At 44.5% G+C, this 12,709-nt stretch overlaps 1 protein-coding gene across 3 annotated transcripts in view; it reads right to left on the bottom strand.

Annotated features, from left to right (window-relative positions):
* The window catches only part of LOC130382524 (apoptosis-stimulating of p53 protein 1-like), a 109,291-nt gene that overhangs the window by 74,976 nt on the left and 21,606 nt on the right, over positions 1–12,709 (bottom strand). For all 3 annotated transcript variants that reach the window (XM_056590327.1, XM_056590326.1, XM_056590328.1), the window contains exons 2-4: positions 11,191–11,338; positions 7,810–7,917; positions 7,137–7,204 (exon numbers count right to left, since the gene is read on the bottom strand). In XM_056590327.1, the coding sequence (XP_056446302.1) occupies positions 7,137–7,204; positions 7,810–7,917; positions 11,191–11,338 (324 nt within the window). The remainder of the gene's footprint in view (positions 1–7,136; positions 7,205–7,809; positions 7,918–11,190; positions 11,339–12,709) is intronic.

The raw sequence follows: 12,709 nt of genomic DNA, 5'->3' as shown, positions 1-12,709 counted from the left end.
CCTTCTTATTACCAGTGGTAATTACTAGGGGTGTAACGGTACACAAAAGTCACGGTTTGGTATGTACCTCGGTTTTGAAGTCACGGTACAGGAAGAGGGATTTTGGACTCCTTATTTCGTTTCCTTTTTTCTATTATCATTTTTTTATGGAAAAGATTGAAGATTGGGGCTTTTGGTTGCTGGCAAACCAATCCAAAATTGTTTGAGCTAATCCGTCCCTCCAGAAAAATGCAGTGTTTTTTTGTGATTGTTGCAGCCAAACATCCTTGATTATGCGGCACGTTTACTTAATAAATGCGATGAAATATGCGGCATATTTATGCAATTTTATTTGATGAAATTGTGCTTGCTTGCAAAAATTGTGGGAACTTGCGGAAAAGTGCAGGAACTTGCGAAAAATGTGTTTAACTTGCAAAAACTGCGATTTGATGAAAAAGAGGGGAAAAAATGGATTCCCCCAACACCCTGTTCTCACTAGGCTACTACCTTAATGTAAAGGGTCATTTCATATTACTTTCTATGATTAACAAGCATACTACATCACAGAAAGTGCTGGGAATATTTAAGTTCTCATCTTGTTTTATTTGAGACCTTAAAACATGGCTCAAACATACAAAACATTGAGTACAAGTTCTGTAGCTTTACAAAAAGAATCTGCTAACTTCTTAAAAATATATATATCTATATATAAAAACTGAAATGTGTGTTTCCTGTTTTGTAGAGGTAGCCTTTCAAAAGAGTAACAAAAAAGTGCAATCTTACAACTGTGAAGTTGCATCAACTCATTGAATGAAACTACAACAGTCCATTGTGAAAAGGAAAACTATAACTGTGTAGCCTTGAACACTGGCCAATCATTCCTCATCCTCATCCTCCATCCCCTCTCCCTCAACATCCATCTCCTCCATCTCCTCCCCCTCCACCATCTCCTCCCTCTCAAATGCTCTGCTGCGGACTCGTTGGTTGTGGTAAAGGAGGACCAAGGCTTTGAGGTTTTGGTTGGTAGTTGATCATCTTCGGTTAGACAACACCAGTTTGTAGATGCTGTTACTGCGTTCAGCACCAGCTGAGTTTGAGACAGCATCTTTGTACCGTTTTGCCAAGGAATTCAGCGCAGGAAGTCTCTCCTGTACGCCATCCCAAAACACATCCAAATCCACCACGCCGGATTGTGCAGCTCTGAGTGCTGCTAGACCAAGAGTTTTGAAGTAAGAATCAAATTCATCACTCTGCACTTCAGTGAAACCTGGAATGGCCTTGTAGCTTGCTACGAAGTCATCTAGGAATGCGATGTGGCGAGGGTCAAACACCCTGACCTCCTGGAGAAACTCAATGGCCGGTTGCCCATGTGACATGTACTTGGTGAGCTTTTCTTCAGCGTTTGCATATGCCTGACCAACTGTGCTGAGGATCTGTGTCATCGTGGTGAGTCAAACCCTTGAAAGTATTCGGCACACGCCTCATACTGCAGCTCTTCGTTGTAGATCTTTGTGGTCACAGGACGTCGGCTCTGGAAGATATCGAGAAGACTTGGGAAGCGTTTGCACTTGTCAGCCATGATGTTGATCTGGACATTCAGGGACTGAGCTAGGTCTGGGTCTTGAAGCATCTCGTGGAGTCTCTCCACAGACTGTGGAACACTTCTGCTACACACCTAGAAATAAAAAACACATATAGAAAGAAAGGAATTAGGTCAAACATCCAATATTTATGTTCAATGCAATTACATTTTTTACTTTGATCTGACTAAACTATTCATGTTTGTATGTGCAAAACTGATGAAGAAAAGGAAGTGTTAATTGTACTGAGGAATTATGTGAAGGAAGTTTTTACCTCAATTTCTATCTCTACACTGGAAAAAGGGATTTATGCCGCACTTCATCTGATTATTATTTTGTAATTCAATTCAAATAAACATTTTTTGTTTTATTTTTAAAATAACTTTTTTTTACTTCAAAATACTGTGAAATATAGATATTTTTAGTTAGGAGTTCAATTAAGAAATATCTATTTTGACAAATGTAAAATGTCAAGGTTACGTACAAGCCTGCGCATGCGCATTAAATACAAAGACGCTTACGACTACTGGACCAAACCGCAGTGTTGCCAACTTAGCAATTTTGTCGCTATATTTAGCTACTTTTCAGACCCCTTTGGCGACTTTTTTTCAAAACAGCGACAAGCGACAAATCTAGCTTCTTTTTCAGCTGCTATTGGTGACTTTTGGCGACTTTTTGAGGTGAAAGCACTAGCCTTGACCAGAGTGACGATGACCCACTGGCGGCAGTAGCTCAGGTGGTAGAGCGGGTTGGCTGGTAATCTGAAGGTTGTTGGTTCAATCCCCGGCTTCACCAAGAAGTGTATCGAGGTGTCTTTGGCAAAGCACCTAACCCTGACTGATGTCGCGATGTGATGTCGAATCCAGACAGAAGCGCCTCAAGGCCATGAAGCGGCGAGAGCCGAGCGGGAAAAAATGATGATGATGATGTATACAATAATGAGAAACAATTGTTTGATTAAATTGTAATATTTTTGATTGGATAAACCAAATTATTTCTGATAGATATTTCTTAAATGAGAACCAATTGTTGGAGTGAATCAATATTTTTTTGTTTAGGATTTAACATACGATTTAAATGTATTAACTTCATTCAAAGAATAGAATTATACTTGGTGCCAAGTTGTATTATTTTGTTTTTATGAACATAGGAAACATTGTTTGAGGCAAGCTATATATTTGTCATTGGCTCAAGTTATGTAATATAGATGTGAACCATTACCCATATTTTTTTTACTTGGTTCAACAGAAGACTTTTTCCAGTGTAGGCTGCATTATCAGTGTCGAACACAATCACATCCTCATTGTTAAAGGGGACCTATTATGCTTTTTCGACTTTTATGACCTATAAACGTTGTTATAATGATTGATAGTCATGTTTAACCATACTAAAGTGTCAAATAATGACATACATGCATTTTGACGTATTCCCTGCTGACAGTCTGGGGTGGCTGTGCAGAGCGCTAAACACTCGGGACAACGTTTGCGATTCACTTGTTCACATTTCCGGGAAATCATCTACGTAGAGGCACTCCTGCCGCGCCCCCATATGCCTGGTCAAATCTGCCCGCGCGCGCGCTTCAAGGAAGGTAACCAATCACAACGGAGTTGGGTTGGCAGGAGGGGGGCGAGGGGGCGGAGAAGGACAAAACCGAGCGTTGACAGAGAAGGCTGAAAGCGCCCAGATGAGAGGAAGAGTTTCCCGAAAATGTACATCGTTTTTTGTGTATGGTTAAACATGAATCATCAATCATTATAACAACGTTTATAGGTCATAAAGTTGAAATTCATAATAGGTCCCCTTTAATGCTGTATTCTTGTAGGCACCTTACAACAGCCACGGATACAGTGGAATGATTGCACTGCTCAAGGAAAACAGTATCTGCAGGGTAGGCCAAGATCCTCACAAAATGATCCTTCTCAAGTGGTGCAAGGAGGATATTCTGGACACATCTCCCCTCGACATCTGGAGTCCCATCGAATATCACAGCAAGAGGTTTTCTTGCAAGATGTGTCTCAAGCTCCTATTTTTCACTCTCATATACTGCTTCCAAGTACTTCTCTTGAAGCTGGTGAAACCCTGGAATGGCGCCGCCATTGATGACATTCTCATTCAGAAATTTCCTCAGTGCAGGGGGGTCAGTCTTAGACAGTGGGATGTTGATGGCAGTGCAGGTGGCAACCCAGGTTTCACAAATCTACAAACAGAAAAATGCTTTTGTATCATTGGGCTGTATTATGTACACACACACACACACACACACACACACACACACACACACACACACACACACACACAAACAAAGTCCAGTCCTACAGAAAACTGCAGTATAAAACTGAATCATTTACAGTTAGCCTTTCACAGAACATTAGTGTTTCTGCAAATAAAACATAATTATTTCATGGCAAAATCAATCATCTTGCATGGGAAATTACACTACTGTTAGGCTATCTAACCCTAACGTCATACATCCACACACAACATACTTGGAAATCTCATTCACACCTCTCCCTATTTCATTCTGTTTTCAATTTAACTATCAACCTTTTCATAATTTGACAAGCTTTAATCTTGTAGGCTACTGACCTTGATTCTTTCAGCCCTAGCAACTGTTTTGGAAGTTGACGCCTCGGTGTAGGTGAGCTGCTTCTTGGCTGCTTCCGCTGCTGCTTTAACCATCCTTGCATGTTTGGCGGAGGCAAAGTGGTTTTCCAGCCCCGACTTCCGCCTGTGGTCCAACACGCAGTTGCACGGAGTGCAAAATAATTTGCCCCCACTGTCGTGTAACAATCCGGGAAACTGCTTTGCGCGGTCTTTTGCACTTATCTTTGGATGGAGCCCATTTCAGCAGCGTGTCAGTAGACAGTTACAATCCTACGAACATCGCGCGTTCATGTTAAGAGGAGTTTCGGGAAACGCTTCAAAGAAATTTACGATGGATCGCAAGATCCATCTTGAGAATGATTGTACGAGCGTGGATCCATCGTTATCGGGAAACGGGGCCCAGAGCCAGTGTAACGCACAACAACCCACCCAACCACAACAACACAGAGCGACACACACACAGACACACACAAAAACACACACACACAAACACACATACACACGCTCCCAGCTGCAAGACTCCGTCCAATCAACACATGGGTCATTTAACAGCCAACAAGCCAGTCAGCGTGAAACATTGTGCGGCTGTTCCAGAAGGAAAAAACAAGCACACCCCTACCACCACCACCACCACCACCATCAACACCACCACCACCATCAACACCACCACCACCATCAACACCACCACTATCATCAACACCACCACTATCATCAACACCACCACCACAACAACCACCACCAACACCACCACCACCACCATCAACACCACCACCACAACAACCACCACCAACAACCACCACCAACACCACCACCACCACCACCATCACCATCATCAACACCACCACCACCACCACCATCATCAACACCACCACCACCACCCCCACAACCCCCACGACCCCCACCACCACCACCCTCACCACAACCAGCACCCCCATGACCACCACCACCACCATGACCACCACCACCAACACCACCACAACAACCACCGCCACCACCACCACCAGCACCACCAGCACCAACACCACCACCACCACCACCACCACTACCAACACCACCACCACCAACACCACCACCACCACCACCACAATGGAGATTTTGTTGTTATACAGTCAGATACAATGATACATCTAATTATGTGTTGTCCATGCACCGTCATGCACACACACACACACATACACACAAGCAACTGTTGTTTTGTTGAAATCTTCAGACCTTGATGATGATCATATGCGCGTGTGTGTGTGTGTGTGTGTGTGTGTGTGTGTGTGTGTGTGTGTGTGTGTGTGTGTGTGTGTGTGTGTGTGTGTGTGTGTGTGTGTGTGTCCAGATACCCAAACACATAGAGCTACACCCTGCTTGCAGTCACATCACGTTTAGCACATAAACACAAGTCAAGACATATAATGCACTGCTGTAATAGACACAAGCCCACACACACATACAACCCCACGCACACTTTGACAACTTTGTTGTACTACTGCATGAACGGTGGAAGTTACAAACCAACACAGACACACACACACACTCACAATGTGTCCCACATTTTTTAAGTACCTATATACCTTTCATAACATCTCACAACATACATACTAGTTCCATCCACCAGGTGATTGTAATTCTGTGTCCCAGAGGGACGAATCAGCCCTGAGACTCACCGTCAGCGGCCCTCCCCCGGGGCCAGTGGTGGTGTCGACCTGGGCTCTATCCATTCAAGGACAGCAGAGAATTTTAAGGTCGAAACAGAGAAAGAGCTGTCTAGACAAATGAAAATTAGAGAGAGGAGGAAGAGGTGGAGGTGGAGGTGGAGGAGGAGGAGGAGGAGGAGAAGAAGGGGAAAGACAAGCTCTCAACTAGCGAACAATCCTCTTAGCCCAGTTATGTCATGGGACAGAGCTAATCCAACTTCAACTGACTGGCCAAGTGCTAGATTACAACCAGACTCTCACACACACACGCACACACACACACACACACACACACACACACACACACACACACACACACACACACACACACACACACACACACACACACACACACACACACACACACACACACACACACACACTCACACACACAACCACACACCTAAACACTCGCAATGGAAGTCAATGGAGGTCTTATTCAGACAAAGGCCCTGTCTAGACCTTGCTCACTCCCATTCACTCAAAACATCTATGACTCACTTAAGAGCCATGGTGACATCAGTCAACCTTTATTGCAGTACAATAACATCACAGATCATAACAGCATTAGGTAAATGGACACAAATATAAAGACATGAGATCTTGAGGTAGGCAAATGTCTACTGACCAATACATGCAGCTTTCAGCGAATGTGTCACCGTGCATGTGTTTGTGTGTGTGTTCATGTGCGTGCATGTGAGCGTACGTGTTTGCTGTGTTGAATGTGTTGATGGAATCTATTAGAATTGAGTGACGCCAATATAGGGTCATTGGGCCTTGGAGTGACTAAACTCTTGTTTTTGTTGTCGGTCATTCGCGGCGAAACATAACCATATCATTCATATCTGTCATAACCAAACATTCCTGAAACCATGGGACACTGCACCACAACCCTCCCCTTCTATCTATTTATTATTGCACGTATTACCAATGCTCTAAAATAATATACACCGTTTCCTGACACTAATCTACCTTGGAGTGGTGTTGTATTTTGTATTCTATTAATGTATTTTCATCGTGTGCACTGCATCGTAACTTAGATTCCTTGTATTTAATAATGTATTGTATATACCTCTACCTTACCTCACATAACGTTGGGACACACTAGGAAGATGACATAGAATATAAAACACACTAGACACTGAATGTGTATAGCAAAAGTATTAGTGTTCAGCTGATAAGAGAGATGTTTTGAGACATGCAGCTTTAGATGACACAAACAATTATGAATTTGTGTGCGTATGTGTGTGTCTTTGTATTGGGTGTGAGGGTTTGTCTGTGGTCTTACCATGCTGTCGTCCGCTATCTCTGTTTCTCTGATGGTTTTGTTGTTCTGTAATGGATGTGGACTGCTGCCTGTGTGTATTACATAGCTCAATGTGAAATCAACAACACTCATAACACAAATACATTCAACATAAACAGCGCAAGCACTCAAAGTGGAAGGCAAGCCAAGAGTCACAATGAGAAGCGAGGGAAAAATAATGCAATACAAATATCATATAAAGGATCAGCAGGGACAAAAGAGCAACAACAACGGTGACAAAGATTGGGACACAAAGTAAACACACAATGATCTGCAACTCAAACCCAAATTCAACCAATACAGTGCAGAAAAAACCAAACCATATAACTTCCATATTAAAATAACTTATATTAACTATAACAAAAAATGAATGAATGCAAATAGTAGTATAGTAGATAGTAAATTATCTTCAATGCCAACCCAGTCTCACACCAAAATGTAGTATAGCTACATTGGTCCACAGCGGACAACGTAGTTATTATGTTTGTCATATAATATACTGATACACTAGTAATTAGAGTGACAGCAGAATGCAGGAAGAGGCATTGGTTCTATTTTATCTCGGCTTTAATACCCAGTAGAACAATGTATCAATACAATAAACCCGTACCCTAGAGCGACACCTGGATTGGAATAGCAAGGTAATAATAGTTACCTTGGTTCAGGGAGGGGCGGTGCCTCAGGTAGAAGCTGACCTCTGACCTGCTGGAGCCCCACTGATGTAGGAGGTCCAGCAGCAGCAGGTCATGGGGCAGAACTCTCTCTGAGTGGGGGACAGATAGGGGGTAAGGGGGTGCTTTTCGGTCGGACAGTATTCGTATATTAACCAGAGAAATAAAAAAGAAGAGTCATAGGGAATGGTGGGGCTGCTATTTGTCAACCCTTCAGACAAATTGTATATTTGAACGATGCGGAGAGATACGGATTGATGTGTTTGTGTGTGAGTGTGAGTGTGAGTGTGAGTGTGAGTGTGTGTGTGTGTGTGTGTGTGTGTGTGTGTGTGTGTGTGTGTGTGTGTGTGTGTGTGTGTGTGTGTGTGTGTGTGTCAGCTGTCATTGTATCTGCCAGCAGGGTGGTAGTGGGAGGGGATAGCTGTGAGTGACAGCTTCCTTCGTGGGTCATTTCACACTGTAAAGTATTTCACCGTGGTTTAAATTCATTCAGTTTAATATCAGTTCATGAGCAGTAAGGAGCACCACAGTCGACAGAATCAGCATCAATGGAGGTGGAGTGATCCACAGAGCAATCACAACTGTTTTTGATGAAAATAATGGTCACGGATAGCTTTACTCAGAGAAGGTTTTTACTGCGGGCGTATTTATCGCTGCCAAGACCTGATGATATTCTTTCTGGCTGCACAAACTTCAATATCTGGATGATCTCACAAGCCTCATATCCTGAGACTGTTTTGCAAACCATGGTCTACATATAACTTGTATGTCTCTCGTAGAACAGAATCTGTTCCCAAATCATGTAAACAGCCTATTATTCTCTTGTTTCAAATCTCCATTGTGTTAATTTCCAGAGAAGTCAGTCAGTCAGTCAGTCAGTCAGTCAGGACAGGACAGGACAGGACAGGACAGGACAGGACAGGACAGGACAGGACAGACAGACAGACAGACAGACAGACAGACAGACAGACAGACAGACAGACAGACAGACAGACAGACAGACAGACAGACAGACAGACAGACAGACAGACAGACAGACAGACAGACAGACAGACAGACAGACAGACAGACAGACAGACAGACAGACAGACAGACAGACAGACAGACAGACAGACAGACAGACAGACAGACAGACAGACAGACAGACAGACAGACAGACAGACAGACAGACAGACAGACAGACAGACAGACAGACAGACAGACAGACAGACAGACAGACAGACAGACAGACAGACAGACAGACAGACAGACAGACAGACAGACAGACAGACAGACAGACAGACAGACAGACAGACAGACAGACAGACAGACAGACAGACAGACAGACAGACAGACAGACAGACAGACAGACAGACAGACAGACAGACAGACAGACAGACAGACAGACAGACAGACAGACAGACAGACAGACAGACAGACAGACAGACAGACAGACAGACAGACAGACAGACAGACAGACAGACAGACAGACAGACAGACAGACAGACAGACAGACAGACAGACAGACAGACAGACAGACAGACAGACAGACAGACAGACAGACAGACAGACAGACAGACAGACAGACAGACAGACAGACAGACAGACAGACAGACAGACAGACAGACAGACAGACAGACAGACAGACAGACAGACAGACAGACAGACAGACAGACAGACAGACAGACAGACAGACAGACAGACAGACAGACAGACAGACAGACAGACAGACAGACAGACAGACAGACAGACAGACAGACAGACAGACAGACAGACAGACAGACAGACAGACAGACAGACAGACAGACAGACAGACAGACAGACAGACAGACAGACAGACAGACAGACAGACAGACAGACAGACAGACAGACAGACAGACAGACAGACAGACAGACAGACAGACAGACAGACAGACAGACAGACAGACAGACAGACAGACAGACAGACAGACAGACAGACAGACAGACAGACAGACAGACAGACAGACAGACAGACAGACAGACAGACAGACAGACAGACAGACAGACAGACAGACAGACAGACAGACAGACAGACAGACAGACAGACAGACAGACAGACAGACAGACAGACAGACAGACAGACAGACAGACAGACAGACAGACAGACAGACAGACAGACAGACAGACAGACAGACAGACAGACAGACAGACAGACAGACAGACAGACAGACAGACAGACAGACAGACAGACAGACAGACAGACAGACAGACAGACAGACAGACAGACAGACAGACAGACAGACAGACAGACAGACAGACAGACAGACAGACAGACAGACAGACAGACAGACAGACAGACAGACAGACAGACAGACAGACAGACAGACAGACAGACAGACAGACAGACAGACAGACAGACAGACAGACAGACAGACAGACAGACAGACAGACAGACAGACAGACAGACAGACAGACAGACAGACAGACAGACAGACAGACAGACAGACAGACAGACAGACAGACAGACAGACAGACAGACAGACAGACAGACAGACAGACAGACAGACAGACAGACAGACAGACAGACAGACAGACAGACAGACAGACAGACAGACAGACAGACAGACAGACAGACAGACAGACAGACAGACAGACAGACAGACAGACAGACAGACAGACAGACAGACAGACAGACAGACAGACAGACAGACAGACAGACAGACAGACAGACAGACAGACAGACAGACAGACAGACAGACAGACAGACAGACAGACAGACAGACAGACAGACAGACAGACAGACAGACAGACAGACAGACAGACAGACAGACAGACAGACAGACAGACAGACAGACAGACAGACAGACAGACAGACAGACAGACAGACAGACAGACAGACAGACAGACAGACAGACAGACAGACAGACAGACAGACAGACAGACAGACAGACAGACAGACAGACAGACAGACAGACAGACAGACAGACAGACAGACAGACAGACAGACAGACAGACAGACAGACAGACAGACAGACAGACAGACAGACAGACAGACAGACAGACAGACAGACAGACAGACAGACAGACAGACAGACAGACAGACAGACAGACAGACAGACAGACAGACAGACAGACAGACAGACAGACAGACAGACAGACAGACAGACAGACAGACAGACAGACAGACAGACAGACAGACAGACAGACAGACAGACAGACAGACAGACAGACAGACAGACAGACAGACAGACAGACAGACAGACAGACAGACAGACAGACAGACAGACAGACAGACAGACAGACAGACAGACAGACAGACAGACAGACAGACAGACAGACAGACAGACATAGACATAGACATAGACATAGACATAGACATAGACATAGACGTACAGGCAAACAGGCAGATGGAGAGACGGACTCACCATGACCGCTCCACACCTCGGCCAGGTGGCAGTCCCCCTCCCCAGCCTCTTGGCAGTACTCAACCACATCCATCACCGTGGTGGCTGGGGTGACCGGGGCCTCGGTGAGCATCTGCTGGCCGTTGCTGAGGTACACGGTGAGGACCACCTGGCAGAAGAAGAGGTGGAGACACGCTGACACCTGACTGCTGCACTTGGGGGGTCAGTGAAGACCACAAGATGTTTTCTCATTATTGCCATGGTGTGTCGCTGCCACAGCGGGTGTTAATGTGTTTGTTTTATTTGTTTGGTGGTGACATGTGTCCCGAAAGGACCCACTGTATCGATGCACCTAGCCGCTCCGGACTCACTCATGAAAAAGACACAATACCACTCTATCAACAAAGGTTACCTTACATATATATGGGTGCCTTATGTATCTTATTATGTGGTAAATTGTGTGCTTTATATATCTTATGTGGTAAATTGTGTGCCTTATACATCTTATTTTGTGGTAAATTGTGTGTTTAATATATCTTATTATGTAGAAATTTAGAAGCAATCGAGATGTCTGTGTCTTCAAAATGTGATCAATGGTAAAGAGCACATGGACGGGGGGAGACATGGGCTGCATGAGGGGGCCACTGTGAGGTATACAAAGAACGTGTGTCTCTGTAGGCCCCATGATATGACCATCATACGCTGACTATAGCGTGTGATCCTACGAAGAACACAAACATATTGTAAACCTGTGACGGCTAGTGTATCGGCTCAAGCATCATGTGCCGCCATGCGGGCGGAATAGGAAAAGTACCCAGAAGATGTATAACAAAAGAACATTTGTTGAGAATAAGGAAACATAATAATAATGGAAACTCAGACTGTTAGATCACATCGGGCCCCCACCTCGGACTCTGCATAAAAAGAGAGTTATTAAGAGGGTTCGGGGGGACAGAGGTAGAGAGAGGGAGAGAGCTTCTCGGGTTAGTTGGCCTTATGAGATCTTCTTGGGTTGCGCCGTGTGATCCGCTGTCTTCTGCTTTTCTGCTCTTAGAACTGTACTCTGAACAGTGTCCGGGGAACTTAGCAATAGCATTTCATCTTAGGAACTCTGATATAGCCTCTATTAGTTTAGTTCGGCATAGGGCAATCTCAAGTCAATGAGACGACAAGTCCCTATTAGTTTAGTTTTGCATCAGGCAATCTCAAGATTTGGCTGATTAAGCTGGTGACTGAGACGAGAAGCCCCCAATTTAGTTTTAGTCTTAGGAGCGGGCAACCTCACGGAGATTGAGGTGGCAAGTCCCCAATTTAGTTGAGTTTATCATAGGGCTATCTCACGTTACTAAGAAGAGAATACCCTATCATTTTAGTTTAGTTTAGTTAAGATCTATTCCTTATTTAATCTTGTTTATCTTACGTTTATCTTTTCTTTTCAAATCTATACTCAGTTGTAAAAGTTATTGTGTTTATTGGACCTAATTTGAATAAATCTACCTGACTACATTTGTAGTAGGTTAACTCAATTCGTTTGAGTCCT

Source organism: Gadus chalcogrammus, chromosome 5 (assembly GCF_026213295.1).
Source record: "Gadus chalcogrammus isolate NIFS_2021 chromosome 5, NIFS_Gcha_1.0, whole genome shotgun sequence".
In the NCBI taxonomy this organism is placed as follows: Eukaryota; Metazoa; Chordata; class Actinopteri; order Gadiformes; family Gadidae; genus Gadus; species Gadus chalcogrammus.
Note: the sequence above shows the minus strand (reverse complement) of the source record. Positions and strands in the feature narration are given on the sequence as shown.